This window comes from Diorhabda sublineata, chromosome 3, assembly GCF_026230105.1.
Source record: "Diorhabda sublineata isolate icDioSubl1.1 chromosome 3, icDioSubl1.1, whole genome shotgun sequence".
Taxonomy (NCBI): Eukaryota; Metazoa; Arthropoda; class Insecta; order Coleoptera; family Chrysomelidae; genus Diorhabda; species Diorhabda sublineata.
The window spans coordinates 15930237-15947658 of NC_079476.1; the positions used below are offsets into that span (position 1 = coordinate 15930237).

General features: G+C 31.7%; 1 protein-coding gene across 1 annotated transcript in view; it reads left to right on the top strand.

The window, feature by feature from the left end:
- LOC130441447 (uncharacterized) overlaps nucleotides 1–8728 on the top strand; it is a 189432-nt gene extending 180704 nt beyond the window's left edge. The window contains exon 6 of the mRNA XM_056775140.1: nucleotides 8416–8728. Coding sequence (XP_056631118.1) covers nucleotides 8416–8498 — 83 coding nt within the window. The 3' untranslated portion in view covers nucleotides 8499–8728. The remainder of the gene's footprint in view (nucleotides 1–8415) is intronic.
- The last annotated feature ends 8694 nt before the right edge of the window (nucleotides 8729–17422 follow it).

Genomic DNA, 17422 nt, shown 5'->3' on the forward strand with positions numbered 1-17422 from the left:
ATTTCATCAACAATTTCAAAGATTTTGGTGATATTTTCGTACGTCTTCGTATATTTTATCAATGTTCTTATATATTGGTATTTCATTATAGTTTCTATGAACTCTTTAGTAACATTGTTGTCATACACTTTGCTATAAATTTTATTATTTGCTTTCGGACATTGAATGGCTAGAAACTTAAATATGTGAAAAATAAGGGAGGGTTGAGGGAGGGTTAGTGATTAGGAATATTTGATTCAGGAAGTCATTTTACATGGGTATCGACAAGAATCTTCGAGTGTTATTTGGAAGGTCTTTTTAGTAACTATTTATGTTCTATCAATTTGTATGGTGATTGATTTGTGTATTATTACAAATATTATGTAATTACCTTATCAACATCAATATTTATACTTGACCATCGAAACTTAATTGACTTTCCGTCAAGTGATTAATTGTAGTAGATGTAATCAAAAAGTCTTTGTATCTATCAATATGAAGCTGAGTAAGACGCAAAGATTTGAAATTCTGATAATAATTAGTTGTGGAGATAAAACACGCACAGAAAAAAGTATGTATGTTATTAAATGATAGATACCCTAACCGAGAACCAATTTGATAATCCACTGTGTGGAGAATTGAGATAAATTCAGATGATTGGATCATATCGAAACTTCTCTAGAAGCAGTGGAGAACCAATATCTGAAAACAAACAACTAAATGCTTTGTTAGCTTTTCAAGATTATTCCCATATTAGTTCACGGCAAGTAGCATTAGATAATGACATAGACCATTCAACCGTTTTTAGACAGCTAGAGATGGAAAAGTGGCATCCCCAAAAAGTAAGTTTTAGTACAAGAACTAATGGAAGATGATTTTGATTGACAAATTGAACTTAGTGAAACAACAAGTAACAGAAATCCGATAGCTCTTTTCTTTGATGAAGTTACATATCTACTAAACGGTCATGTCAATCGTCAAACTTATCGGTACTGGGCTACGATAAATTCACACAAGATACCAGAGTACCGTAGATTGTAGATTGTTTTAGGAAATCGTTTTGGCTTTACAACTACTCTAAACATACACCTAAAAGATATTTTGTACACATCCTATTGTTCTGCTTCCAAAATACATGGACTTCTCCAAAAGGAGGGTTCTAATGTCCCACTTTCCTAGTAGTACTACTTTAAGTTACTTGAGTCTTTTAGCGAAATGAGCAAGACATTAGCAGAGTAAATGCTCTGATGTTTCTATGGCTTGCTCGCAAAATCTGCAGTTATTTTCCTATGTCATAGCCATTATCTGATAGTGTATTTGAAGAGGCAGTAACCTGCCAGAAGACCGATTACCAGTTTCATTTCGTTTCTAATCATCACGAGAAGTTCTTCAGATATATGGTATCAGCTAATAGGGTTATGAATCTTTTCGATTGCCTGGTGGCCTGGAAGTCAAATTAGGGTTACTTTGTTTTTGTTGGATATACACACAACAGCTTACAGGATCTTTAAAGCCTCTTGGCTATTTTAGAGAGGTTTTTAACAAAACATTCTTGAACACATTTGTTTATTGCTAGCAACTCTACCTGAAAAATGTGAGTGAAGTTCCTAGAGATATGAAGAGCTTGCAGTTTTGTTTGTAAATGCCCAGCCCAGCTTCTTGTGCTAGCTTTGAACCGTCTGTGTGAGATACATTCCGAACTCACAAAGATTTTTGTTGACTCATGACTGGAGGTTGTTAATTATCGCTTCGAAGGAGGTATCTTTGTCTAGCATGTATTTTGTCTATTGGTTTGTGAAGGCTTTCTAGCTTGATTGGCTCTAGAATCCTTATCATACCAATAATAGATGATAAGATTATTGGACCATACTTTTTCTAAAAATCTCAATATTTAGAATGTCTTCAAAACTTCTTACTCCCCGAGTTGAACCGGTTGTATCTAAATAAAAATGATTTATAGCTACAGCAAATCGGTGGATAGGTCGAAGAGGAACAATAGAATGGCTACCAAGATATTGAATACTATTTGTGTGATACTTTAAAAGTAAAGTGTATCAAAATAGACCACAGTATATCAAAGATTGAGAGATAGGATACGTATTGAGGTTACACAAATAGTTTCGTAAGTTATAGAGAAGGTTAGAGAAAAGTTCACGGCTCGTCTTTCTCATTGTTTTTTAGTTGAAGATGACAAATTTGAGCACTGAATTCAGATTTCGTTGTATTTAATGAATATTACAATATCCAATTTATTGTAATAATATATGTATGTATATGTAATCATAATTGACGCGATTGAGGTTGGCGGTTCACGAAATAGGAAATTCATTTCTTTCCTTTTCACCATACTGTAATTCAGAGCGAATGCATTTCAAAATGAAGTAGTTTTAAGATTAGTCATTTCATGTCAAATCGATATATAGTTGGATTTAACCTTCTTTAATTTGGACAAATTTTCATCAAGTATGAAATCTTGCTCCTAAAGTTACTACTCACTGCACTTCATTGGATCCCGATGCCTTTCTTTCATTTAGGTTGGGGTTGAATCATAATGAGAGTGCCCTTTTCCACAACTATTTGCATTCTTTTCTATCCTGGTCTGTTGGTACATTTCCTGCTAACTTATTTTTCTATTTTTACACGCCATCTCAAATTTTTCTGAGCAGCTCCTCCTCTACTCTACTTCAAACATCTTCCGTATTAATTTGTTCTCTCCTTTTCTCATCACATAGCCTTTCAAGAGTTATCTGAAGAATTTCCAATCTAACAAAGAAACAAGCACGTTATTTTCATAATATTTTTTTATTTTGCAACATAATCTTTAATCCACTTTAAACAAGTCTCTCTTATAAATGACAGTTATTCAATTCGAAGTAAAATTTTTGAAATTGACCCATGAGTATCATCCAAGTGTAAGAAGTATGATTGACAAGCATGGATAGATACAAACAACAAAGTCAACCTGCGAACTGAAACTGAATGTACAATATGAAGTTGATCACCATCATGGAAATAGCTGTTCAGGAATGCTTATGAGGATTACCAGCATGAAAATAGATGTTCAGAAATGTCTATGAAGAGACATCCAATGTTTTCTCCAAACTTATTCTATAATACACATATTATTTAAGCGCACTAGATATACCATCAAACCACATAAAATGATAATTTACTACAGTTTAGAAATTTATCATGTTAGTTTCATGATATTCAATAAATATTTAGTGAAGAAGAGTATTTCGTTTCGGTACATTCAAATATATGAAGGCAGAAATTCCGAAATCGTTAAAGATAACAAACGATTCAAAGTTCAAACATAAATTGGCACTCTATTGCGGTATGCTTATCCCATACCAATTGCATTTTTCCTTCAGAGAAACCCTACAATAAAGTTGATCCTCTGGGAACAACCCAACGAGAATCCATATTTGTATAGAAGAGGGAAGTTATTTGAATTGGGAAAATTTTGTGCTAGTTACAAAAAGTGTGTTTTCACAAAAATTAAATCATCAACCATTTCAACATGTTGAAATCTAGTGATGTAATAATAGGAAATAAAAAATAAACCAATTTTACCGAGAACCTCGAAGTAAAATAGATTTTTCTTATTATAATTCCCTTGCTTGCAGAGCATTTATTCATATTACGATCTAATCATATCTTCTATATATATATATATATATATATATATATATATATATATATATATATATATATATAAAAGAAAGTCGTGTTAGTTACTCCACTTATAACTCAAGAACGGCTGAACCGATTTAGCTGAAAATTGGCAGGGAGGTAGTTTAGAGCCAGGAGAAGGACATAGGATACTTTTTATCCTCTTCGACAGCATTTCCGTGTGACTTGACATGAAACGTCAGTCACTATAAAACGTGGTATAACAAAAAAGAATCAGACTTGGAATAACAAAACGCAAATGACAGCTATGTAATTGACGTATAATGACAGATAGATATCAAAATACAGGAAGAGCAGTGAATACCGTACACACATGTTGTAGAATAGCGGTTAGAAGAATTGACAAAACAAGCACAGCAAACAAAATTTAATACCAAGACAAACATGGTGTGAGAAAGCTGAGTTATCGTCAGAGAAAAGAAATATAAAATAGAAGAAGACGAAAAGTAATTGATAATAATAAATTGAGGGAACTTTGGAGAAGTGATAATACATCTCAACGGAGAGAAAGGCTTAGAATTGACGAAGTGATTAAGTATGAACTGCTTACAACTATAAAATACACAAACAACCGCAGAACGCAGAACGGGAATAATACGAGTAAGTAATCTATTCCAACCAAACCTTGCAGACCTTATATCAGTAGTTTCAAGTCTATAGTGTGCGTATTCCCAGAATTACACGGAGATCCTTTGAGCGTACGTTAAAGTTGTAGTGGTTATACTAAAAATACTGAGGAATCAAAACAAGTTATACGAGGTCAAGTCTGTATATTTTGAGATGTCACGAAACTAGAGAAATTTGAGCAATCACGTGTACGGTTCTGAAATGTTACTTGGATAACACAAAGTTGAGGATTATTTGCTCTGTATTTTGGTCAAAAAATGGTTTTTTCAATGCTTGTTGATGAAAAGTTTACGTTTCTGAGGTTGATCCAACAATGACAAGTGTTTAAGTTGGCCTTATATGAGGTCAGTTGGGTAGAATTATTTAATTTTGTTACCTATTAATGACGATGTTTGATGATAGGATTCAATATTTGTGTTTCGTTGGTATATATACAAGTATTAGAAATATTGAATCAACATTTATCAATTTTTTTAAACTTCTTACGGTGATATTAAAATTACAATCGATTTAAACTTATATCGTTATAATTCTAGTTTTTTCAAATTGTGAATAATTGACGCCATTTTCAGTTCTTATCTGTTCCTCCGCAATTCATTCAAGGAATCCTTTTTTTTTCTTTTTTTTTCCTGGAATCCTCTCAGCTCCGCGATTATCTACGGATTCGGCGAAATGTGAATTAAATTCCGGATTTTTAGACGATTCATTAAAAGTTCTTCGTAAACCGTGTTTATTGCTCAGGAAAATAAATACTTTTACTCGTTCTGAGCACTTTACCCTAGATTAAGGATCTCACAAATGCATAAGGAAACTGTAATGAAATTTTCAAATTTCCTACATATTATATGATACTGGTGAAAAAATAGGGAATTGTACTGGAGATATGTAGTTTTGAGAAACTGATCCATTCAATTAATCGTAGTTCATCTAAGAATGTTGTTGAATATGGTATTATCAAAGAAAGTTTGTTTATTTCAATTCAATAATTGATTATTTGACAGTGGAAGGTAGCAGAATTTTCACGACTCTACTGTCTTTTACTAACTGCGAACGGATTTGCTTGAGCAGTTTTGTTTAGTCTTCAGAGACAGTAACTACAAAATTAGTAATATTTATTCGTTAATGTGGTTTATGCACTTATAGGTGTCTTTTCTAAAAATTGGATGATAATGATTGTATAGGAAATAAATTTTCCTATTCCACCCGTTATAAAGAGTATATTTAGTATTAATGTATATTTGCGAGTTTGAAATTGCTACTTTTTGAACGAGTTAATCATGCAGTAAACTACTATCAAGCTTTCGACTGCTATTGGAAATTCCAGGACTGGCTTTGGAAAAAACTATTCAGGGATTCGTATTGAATATTACACCCTTATTTTATATGCGATAAATGATTTTCAAACTATATGAATAACCAATGTTCTCACACTTTTATTCAAATTTCAGAGAACAATAAAATCTCATCAAAAATAGCACAACCATAATGACGTAGGTACTGAAATGATAAACGAATTAGAATAACGAAAAGCAATTATTAGAACAAATGATATTATGTAATTAAGACGCATAACTAAAAGCTGAAAAAAATACAATAATTGCAACAAAATTGAAATAATTTGATGCAGAATCTGGAGTGGAATTGATAATTACTGTATTAAATTATGAATACTCTAAAGATCGTTTTAATAGTTTAATTCTACCAAGTAATTGTTGACCGTTATTAACACATATTCTTTGTGTGAACTAGTTGCTTTAATTGTCGTCAAATATGGTTATCACCGGGATTTGAATCAGGGGATCATAAAATAGGACCTTCACGTCAAATCCACCTGTTACCCATATTTCCTATTTCCTATTGCAAATATAGAGTCTATAGAGTCTTGTACAGCGTTGGTTGATGATTTTCAATCCATATACGTAATTTAAGCTTATGGATTTCATCTCTAAGATGTAGTCTATGAACCATTTGAATATGATATGGGTACATATGATGTTTTTGGAGGAATCTACTTACTTTAGATTAAGTAACATTCAGTTTTCAACTTACGTGTCCTGTATATCTCATCTTCCTGCGCTCCATCCGTATGTTTTCTGTTTTTTCCTTAGGAAAAGTGTCATTTACAAAAGTGCAAATAATTGAAAACTGACCCAAATGTTGGATGACTTGGATTTTAACGATCAGAAAATCTCTGCTCTGCATACATATTACATAACTCACAGACAAAAATGATGTCGGCATTTTGAACGAAAGTAACGAAAGCTTTACCAAAGCTAACATAATAGTATATATCGTAGAGGAAAAAAATGTATTACTGTGCACATGAATGATAGTTGATAATGACAATGGGTTTAGAATATCAAGAAACGTGAATCTTAAGTTTTTAGAGCTGCTCCTTATTTTCATTTGGTACAGTGGATGCAATGTCTTATTATCTGATATAAAGTTTCAATCATTTACAATGAACACATACATGATATTTGATCTTTAAATCATGTAATTCATCATTGAAAATAATGCCCCGATATGCGATTTTTATTTAGAAATTCAAAATTGGAAAACAATTGGTACTGTCTTTAAATGCAATACAAAGTGATAGTAAATATTAAGTTGAATTTAAATATATATAATAAATTATGTTCTAGCCACTTATTTCAGTTCAAATAGTCAAAATTGATAGAAGTTGTTTAAATTATTATGTGATACGTCATTATAGTTGATCTATTTTGCATAAGATTTGATTGTTCACTGTAAATTCAACTGAAGTGTCATTTCCATTGGTTATTTATGTAGTTCGAAATTCACTCATTGCATTAAAAAAAAATATTGTTCAGGGTTCAATAACTGATACAAATCTCTAAATTGATTTTTCCAAAGCCGATCATGGAATTTCTAAATTTAGCTAATAGCAGTCGAATATTTTATAGTAGTGTATTGCATCACAAAAAAAATTTAAAAAAACCAAATAAGTAGTCTAAACACTAAAGCCAATTAAATTTTATGATCAATTTCACAAATCCTCTTGTATATTGATGTAGAAAAGGATGACACATGTCCTGATTAAATATAAACTGAGCAGCTTCTGCACTTTTTTTAATTCTACGTTATCTTAAGAGTTATTCTCTTGCGAATTTTCTCAAAACTAATCAGTACAACGTTGATAAAATGAATATAGTTTTAAAAAACTAAAAACACGCTTTTCAAGCTCATCAAACCGAAGCATTGAAAATATTTTTTTCTCAAAATAAGCTTAAAGCAATAATGAATTAGAAATACTGGTATTATCAAGTTTTAAGCGTCGGGCGCATTTACGAGAAATATGGAACAAAGTTTCACGCCTTTTTCACAACAATACCATTATTTTTCATTCATTATTGTTTTATTTTGAGAAGAAAATATTTCCAGTTTTTTAGTTTGATCGGCTTTAAAAGCGTGCTTCTCAGTTTTTAAAAAATATAATCATTTTCCTCTTCTCAGTTTCATATGCTATGGAAGCGTATTTTCTGTTTTTTTTTAACTATATTTATTCCCCTCTTTTTAGTTAGATTTATTGCTGAAAATAAAAAGGTTTCTTCAAGCTCTAATCATTAGTAATGTAAATTTCTAACAAAGAGTAGACCGTTGTGAAATTTATTTTAATGTGAAGAGGAAATTTGCAGTGAAAATTTACAAAAAAAAACATAAAATTTTTTCCACAGCGTGAACGGGATTTTAGCCCACGACCAGGGTATCCGGAGGTTGATGCCTTAGCCCGTGCAGCTAACGAAAGCAATTAATGTGGTGGGGATACTAACAGTAATAAGCCACAAAAGAGAATTACAAATCCATTTACAGGTGGTGAAGCTAATCAAAGCGGGTTCAAACTGAAGAATATTTTTTGTAAAAAGGTATCTTAGCTGGGAAAAATCAGTTTTTACAGACACCCCACTCTATTACTAATCGTGGGATTGTGAACAGTGTCCTTAGTTGAGCACAGACCCTGTCGGTAACAGCTACGGGTTAAAGATCATCAATTTTTTTTGAACATTCTAATGTAGCAGACGTGATGTGTTCTTTCTTACTATGTACGAAGTCGTTTGAGTTTGATTTATTTATAATCTGTTTCTTTTTCAGGCATTTCCGTTAGTCCTCAAAAGATACTTGTTATTCTACACACGTTCTTCCTCCTGTTACTTCTACGGCATACACCAGGTTAGAAAATACATTTCTATTCCTTCAGTTGGACTGGAGCCAAACAATATTATTTAGAACTTTTGAAAGTTTCATAAAAAGTAATAGTGCAACTTTTATTTTTGAAAAAATACAATAGTGAAGTGAATTAGTGTAATAAATGACTATGACCTACAAGTATTTGTCAAATATTTGTGATATATGTGAGAAAATCAAGTCCGAATGTGCAATAAAATTGGAACAATGGACTTAAAAATGAGTGTTATTTGGATTATATGTAGGTTTTCAGGAACCCCCCTCATTTCAAAAGCTATTTCAGAGTTTCAAATCTGTAATTTATATAAGTGTGTGACCTGGAGCTTTCAAGATAACAAAGCGACAGAGTTTGCCAATTCACAAAAATAACGTAGCATTAGGGACAGAGTAATAAATGTTGAAAACTTTATAGAACGACAATTCTGATAATTTATTGCCAGAAGAGTAATTTTAATTTTCATATATAAGATACGGCAATATGGCGACAGAGTTTTGTATGTAACTTATATTACAAAATAAAAGAGTATTTTTTGTTAAGAAAAACACTTAGTCTCAATCAATTCGTGTTATATAGGGTGTGGCGCGATCAGTTACGCTAGGAATTTGTTGCTTCAAAAATTTTGGATCAAAAAATAGATTACTTAACTTAACTTTTTGATTGCAGTTCTTCAAGCTGGAATGGGGTACTATTATGTTACATTTCCAATTATCATTTGTCTAGACTTCACGAACAGTATCAAACGTATCCAACCATGTTTCATCGAAGTAATAGTTTTGTCTTTGTCGACTCAATTGAAAACTACTTTCCATTACCTTTTGTTCACTTTTATATATTTGAAACCATGTTTTATCTAAATTACCCAGTGTTCTTACCGTACATACCATATATTTCCTTTGGAGCTCTGCAAGAATACCTTGAAGATTTGGCATTATGTTTAATACGAACATACTGTATACTGTTTCGCATATTGTGGTTAACTCATATGGTTTAATTCTGAAAAATTCACTGAGACGTTCCCTTTTTTATCTTATCGCCACACCTTATAATTTTGTAGAGTGTAATCTGAGAAGTATTTCTCAAAAACATTGTTTCCTGGATAGCTTCTCTATTGGACATCCCTCAAGTACAAATTCGATTTAAAACAGTTGAAATTAGCTTTCAAGCGTCTGTTCTAGATTCTAATAAGAGATTTACCGAATCTTCAAATCGACTGCACAGCTCACAACTAACTTCTGGCTGTGAACCGGAAACCCTACTAAACGTACCTACCTGATAGTTATAGGAAACATTTCGATTTATGTATAATATCTTATGAACGTTTATTATATTCTAAGTATCATTTGATTTAGGAATTGTTTCATTTAGGAATTCCAAGGAATTGATTTTACTGTGTATTGTTGTTGTTTATCAGTACTTTCAAACGATCCGCTGATTTTATGAAATAAATATTGGAATGCGAACCTAGACGAGTTGTTAACCATCAAGTTCGCAGTTGTGAAGATGAGATTTTAGCTAGGTGGTGACCGACATTATACTGAGTATGAGAACTCAGTATTACACTTATATATGAGAATTAGACGTTTCCGAATTTTATGTGAAATTCTGAATACAGCTGATGCACAATATCCTTCACAAAAAATGTAATGAGTATTTGCGATCGTTTTATCAGGATTTTGAAAAAATACTAGCTCACATTAAATAGGGATATCTTCATTTATACCATTGTAGTAATTGTGCAATTGTCATCAATAAACAACAGACGTTAACTCCATATATCCAACTCATTGATATTTCATACAGGAAGTTTTGAATTGAGCCTCCATATGCCCAATTTGAATCATTATAAATTTTGTACCTTAAGCAGAACACCGTCGATTTGATTACATTTTCCATTATTTCTTAAGCTGATTGCTACCTGACTTACCTTTATTCAATCATTTATGAGATATTCCATTATATAAGTCAAAATATGATAACAATTATTTCAACATTAGTAAAGGGTAGACAATGGCTGCCGAAGATTTGATAGTTTAACGTGTTTTTACAAAAAAGTATCCTAATAGACAAAAAATAACTGGTAATGTTGAAAAATACAATAAGTTTCGTTAATTTGAGATAAAATTAGATCAAAATGAACCACTAGTGGACAGTAACAAGAACGAAATTGAAATTTTCATTCATTCTAAGACCTTTCTGAAAGTCTCCATTATAGATTGTCTGTTCTTCGTCATCAAGAACAATTCATCACATTTCAAAAAAACACTTGTAATTAGGTAGTCTTCCTCAATGGACGCAATTCTGTAAATGGATTTTAATGAACACACATGGAATAAAAACTTCAAACAAAAAGTTATATATGTATGTATGTACATAATTCCCATATTTAGTCTAATGAAAATCCACATATCAGTGGAGAGCTTTATTTCCTAAATATGTAGTTGTAAATTTTATGTTTTTCGTACAATAAATGACAATAAAATTCTAGCATGAAACTTTTATGATACAAATTTAAATGGTAAAATATATTGCTACGTTATACAAGCCATACGACAGGCGTTACATATTTTAAGAAATGGGAGACCCGGCTTCGGCTTGATACGAGTGTTGCCTTACAAGTGTTTGCAATCGAACAATAGGTGGCGTCACTAAATTGTCGCACTTGTGAACATTAACGTTTGATATTGTGAATCCAGTGAAAATTTAGAAATTCAGAATTGAGTCCATCTTTGATAGTGAATGTTTAAAAGAAGAAAGCTTGTAAACAACAATTCATAAAATTGCTAAGTGCATCTCTTGATAATGAAGGAACATTAAACAAGACTGTTTGCAATCGGTTGTGATTCCGAGAAACCTCGATGTTGCGTGAAACATGATTAAAGAAGTTCGTTATGTGACTTACAGACAGTTAGAGACGTCTCTTAGGATATCGCATACTGCAATACAATCAATTTTGCATTAACATTCGGGTGTGAGGAAGATATGTTCCAGATGGATTCCACATATTAGCTTCCATATTGCATGTCTAGTAACTGAATATTTGAAGAAGAAAAACATGGAATTGATGCATTATTTATTCACCCGATTTATCGCCCAATGACTCACTATTCTATCAACTGTCAAACAAAAGATGCGCCAACAGTGATTTTATTATCTCAAGAAGCTATTAAAGACATTCAAAACAATATTTTATGAATAAGAGCGAATAAAACACTTTGGTCCCAACTTTTTCGCTTCTGTATCAGTTTTTAGCACTACTTATTACTTTGGATATGTTTCTTAGCATCTTCACCACGTTTCTCATGGTAGAAGGATTGCCAATCAGAGTCCATTTCGGTAGCCAGATCACTCTCCTGATTTGGCTCTTTCAGATTCGGATATTTAGTGTTACGACATATGAATAATATACACCTGATCATATTTCCAGAATTACCAGACATAACTTAATGAAAAGGATCCATGAATGTCAAAAAGTAGATGGTGCTAATTTTGAGTAATCATTATAATAATTTAGGCATGATTTAATTTGTGCTTGCTGGTCGCTAAGTTTAGAGCACCCAATATGAAATATCAATATGTTGGACATATGGAATTGGTGGGAAAGCGCTTGTTGTTTATAGGTTAAAACCTCACGTCATTAGTCTCGGTATTAACTTTTTACAGACCAGTGATGCCGTTTGGTATCGCTAGAATATTCTGATTTTCCGAGCTTTTGCGCCCCGCCAGTGTTAAAGATTGTATTTATCGAGACATGTTTATCAAATGAGACATTGAATTTTTTTCATCAGAAACTAATCTTTCACAACATTGTCTTTGTGAAACTTGAGTTACCTAACTCATCTAATAGTATATTGATATTCCATCCAAGCATGGCCTTACTTATATCGAACTGGAAGGTGCAGAATTGGTTAAGAAAACCTCCCGAATAGATGTCTGCAAAATATTTTGTGAGTTCTTTTCCTCGTAAGGTCTTTTATGAAAAGGTGCTACAAAATTTTGGTCTATTTGTCCCTTGTTTGAATTTGATATCTAAAACAAAACTGTATGTATGATATATATATATATATATATATATATATATATATATATATATATCAATTAAATTTGGAAAAATTCATAATTCATATTTTTTAAATGGAGCTACTCTCTTTACCGCCATGGTTACAAACATTCACCATCCAAAATTCTGTATTGGGTCGATTCAAATCAATATTTTTACAAATATCACGAATTCCGACACGCGAACTCTCTGACAGATATGTGAAACTTCTTTTATCGTGTATTACGTTTCGAAAAATCGTTCAAACAAGAAGTTTCTTTCATTACCTGTCACAAGTTAAAAATAACGTAGATAACAGAATGGATCAAATACTGGTGAAGAAATTAATAAGGACTGGCTGGTAATGGGAGTAAGGAAATTCTTAACTACTAATTGATGAGGATAAGTCATACCCAGAATGTCGTGCAATAAGCCTTATATTGAAAAATAAATTTAAATTCAGAAGTGTCATAAATGTTCATAAAGTGAGTATGTTTAAAAACTTAAAAAATTGAAAAATAATCATAAATTTGAGAAAATATGCAAGCTATAGTGCAAAAATATGCATTCTGCATATAATTAGAGATTAGAGCCTCAATAATCATTACTAGGGAACTTCACAATATTACCAACCAATATCCAGTTTCCAGATTTCACTACTATCATTTTTCCAAAAATATGAGTGAATTTTTGAATAGCACTGTATAAACATTGGTAGAAACCTAATATTCCTCATTTGAATGAAATAAAATTATTATTCTTCATTGATATGCCAGTGATTTAGCGTCAATTGCAGATCTCTTTTTGTTCAACAGGAGTCTTCCAGAACTCCATTTATTTACTAAAATCCGACAGACTATAACAAGCACTGGAATTCATGACATAATGATTGATTTGAAAACGAAGCTCCATAACAAACTAATCTATTTTATTGAAGCAGTTTGATGAAACGCCAAAGATAAGCTTCAAGATTGATGTCAATAGCTCTTTATGAATTATTAACATGATTGGTATAACGCTAGCTTCTAGATCACGACGAAATGGGAGAATGTATAGCTCAAAGTTCAAATTCACATATAGAAAATTTTAAAAAAGTATAATTCATGATATGAATCACATTAAACTGCACCATATAAATGGAACTTTAAGTAAAGTATAATTATTTTTATCAAGATACATAAGGTTGAAATTTATACGAAATCGAAATACCAAAATAAACGACTTCAATTGCAAAAACTTTTCATCATCCTATTGTTATAAACAGATATATTAACCCGTAAATGGTGAAATGTGGAATCTAAACTTTCCAAATAAAAACACACCTGCAAGTTTCTTAAATATAGTGATAGGTCCGCGGCCAGCTGTGTAGCTTACAGTCAATAATTGGTATTCTAGTGGTAATAACGAATTTTCATATTTATACTGTTGTGCAATATTACGATTTTTGTGAGTTTCGGAAGACAGACGCACTACTGTACGCGATATGTACGCATTTTATAACGAGTCTGTTAATTTTGGAACCATCTAAGTCCATAACTTATAAAACATATAATTATTATCAACTATGACAATAAGAGCTTTGTAATCAATATACTTAAACCTTGAAAACTTCAGATATCTGAATTCGAGTATAACTGGACTGAGAACACTTTCAGAATTAACAATTCATATGTAATGTGCACTCAAGGCTCTCACGAGTGGTGACATTAGGAATTCTAGCTATCCCCACTCTCGATTTATTCGTTGCTTGCTACGTCTTCCACAAAATTGGCGTTATTTAAGTATCTGCATCAGCTATTCAATGGTGTATTACAACAGTATGTTTACAGGGGCTTTCAAAACGTTCGCATGTGAGTTATATTACTGCATTAAGCGAAAAAAATCGATTAAAAATCACCAAACAATCAAATGTCTATAACGCATAGATTAATCGCAAATTAACAATAAGGTTTAGTCAATCAAAGCTTGTGGAACATTTAAGTTCCTCCCTATCGAGCGGTCGAGAGAACCATAAGAGATTTTTTTAGCTTAATGCAGTGATATAACTCACATGCGAACGTTTTAAAAGACCCTGTATATATCCTGTGATAAAGATTTTTTCTTCCAAACAATTGGTTCGATTTGGTATAATATCAAAAAAAAGATGTAAAAATTGTTCCATCCTGATAAAAAATCGACAGTATGCTGAGCGACAGTAAATCAAAGGGATACCAGCCCACCGTCTACACTCTTGCATTCGCGTTTTCTCGTGTGGTCCCGTAGAGAGTCTTCAAATGTTGCCCATGATAATGTTGTGAATTAAATAATAAATAATAACAGGTAGTTGAGATAATTTTTTTCGAAACATAAACTGCTCTGTTCGATTTTTTTTAACTGTTCCTGGTTGACATTTCTAGTCTGCTCCTAAACTATCGTAGCTCAATCCCGATTGACAAAATAAAAATGAAAAATTCGGAAAGAGAAATTTAAGTTTTCAACAGCTCAGTCCTAAATTGAAAAAAATACATTTAAAATCGATGCTTACGAGGATATTCTTTTGAAATGTGTAAAATTTGTTGATGTTGTAGTATCCATTTACAATAACAGTTATTTTACTGCGGCATATATTGATAAGCTTATACAAATATTAATATTCGTTTTTTGGTATTCAAAATTATCAAAAATTGGAAGAAATTAGCTACCAAGTATGTATTTGGATGAGGTTATTCAAAACTCGATACTAACTGAGGTACTAATAATTTTTGAAATAGAAATATGATTTATAAAGGCCGCTTGACATGATGCAATAAAACGTGTAATGCAATGCAAGACGCAATATTTCTTGATCAAAAGCATCCGCAGATGAAGTTCAGCTGATCAACATTATCGAATTGATGCTATTTTTATTGCGCACAAGCTGAAACTCTAGAGAGCAGTCTAGTTAATTTTTGCGTTCACTAATCACTTTTTTCTTGACCGTTTTACTTAGCTTTGTTATTTTCATTTTTACAACTGTCAAAAAATATTAAATAAAATTTGACGTCAGGAATTTGTTTAATTTACTATAGAATTTTTGTTAGTGGTGGTAATGTTAAACAACGTACAATATTAATCTATGAAATATTTCGACTTTTGAAAAAATTGCATGCAATTTCTTGCAATTTGTCTTGCACCATGTTAAGATGCCTTAACTCTCAAAGCTTCATTTCTTTTGAACAGATTAAACTACAAGTAATCTCAATATTATTTTTTTTTTCTTGGCTAGACGCTTTACATTTAGGCCCCCGTCCATAAATGAGAAATTTTTCATATATGTAGAGCTTAAGAAGTATATCATGTGGCTACTAAAAAGGAATGCCTGCATCGAGCGCACGGTGGTTCGAGCGCACAGATTATATAGGAGGGTGCATCGAGTGCAGGTATAAAGACGGTATCTCTTATACCTGTATTTTGCTTAGTTTATTACCGTAAATTGATGAAGAAAAATTATAAAAGAATTAAGAAGAGAGTAATGAAGAGTTAATACTTCCTCATCAATGCGATATAGTAATAGTATCCTAGCCTAACCAAACCTAACCTAGCCTAACCTAACCATTCTCAGATTAACAGGCTTTTTTGTTGAAAATTTGAAATACGCAAAATACGCATTTTTTGAATTATTTTGAACATTATACCAAAAATTACCTCATTCTTAGAAAAAATGATTTTTTCTATCAGTTTTTGTTCAACATTTGCTCATTTTAGAAAATCGTGTTGCTGATGGATAATTATTCAAAAGTTCATATGTCTGCCCATCTCTAAGATTCACTTAGACAGATCAAATTTTCTTGTGCACTTGTGCGAATTCGACAAAGGTAGTGTGCGCTAAATGTGCCTGTGCGCTCGATGCGCTTCCGCTCCTCCCTCCCCACTACTAAAAAGTGTCAACACCTCTTCTTTATCAATTTACAAAGTGATTGACCATACATTTTATTTCGCTATAGTGTTTATACGGCTCATTTGATTCTCTAATTTCTTTTATGATGCAATATACTCAGGAATTTCGAGACCGGTTTTTGGAAAAATCAATTTAGGTATTCGCAATGAATATTGCATCCTGTATAATATTTTTTTCTAATGCAATAAGTGATTTCCAAACTAGATAAATAAACAATGAAATTCAGCTGATCAGTAAAGCTCATTGAACACTTTATAGACAATTCCACAAATCACATTGTAATTTAATAAAGGAGAAGTTGACACTTCTTAGAAGCCTCATTATATCGTCCCTATGGCTCTATAATTTTAAAATTATGTGAAGTTTTTCATGACTCACCCTGTATTACATTGCATGATATACGGTCGTAATAGTGAAGTGATTTTGGAATACTGCTGCCGTTGTGAATGGAGGACTATAGTAGATTTAATTAAGTATATGAATTTTGTATCTAATTTCATTAAATCATTGTTCAAAGCATGAAATGCTTGATTTCTAACAAAAATGTGTACAGGTATTTCAACTTTTCAAATGAATTGAGTAATAAAGAACTGTCAATTCGTATATAATGAGTTTAACTGCTTCCTTTCAATTGTTGTTCACTTATACGTGGTTCTTAAAGAACTAATAAATATTTAGCTATTATAATAACTATTTCTTAGCTATTTATTTCAAACACAATAAAAAAGTCTTTCAACAAATAATTTAGAACACAACTAACATGATATTAGTATTTAATGCAATTAATATTTCACTTAATACCCCCCACTACTATTTAAAATTAGATCGGATGTTAACTCAGACTACACTCTGTATATTATCACATGTTTTGAGGAAGTGATGAAAAAATATATTTCCATTCGTGAAATATTGTGAATGAAGACAAATACTTAAAAATTCCTCTATGGAATTGGATTGTGAT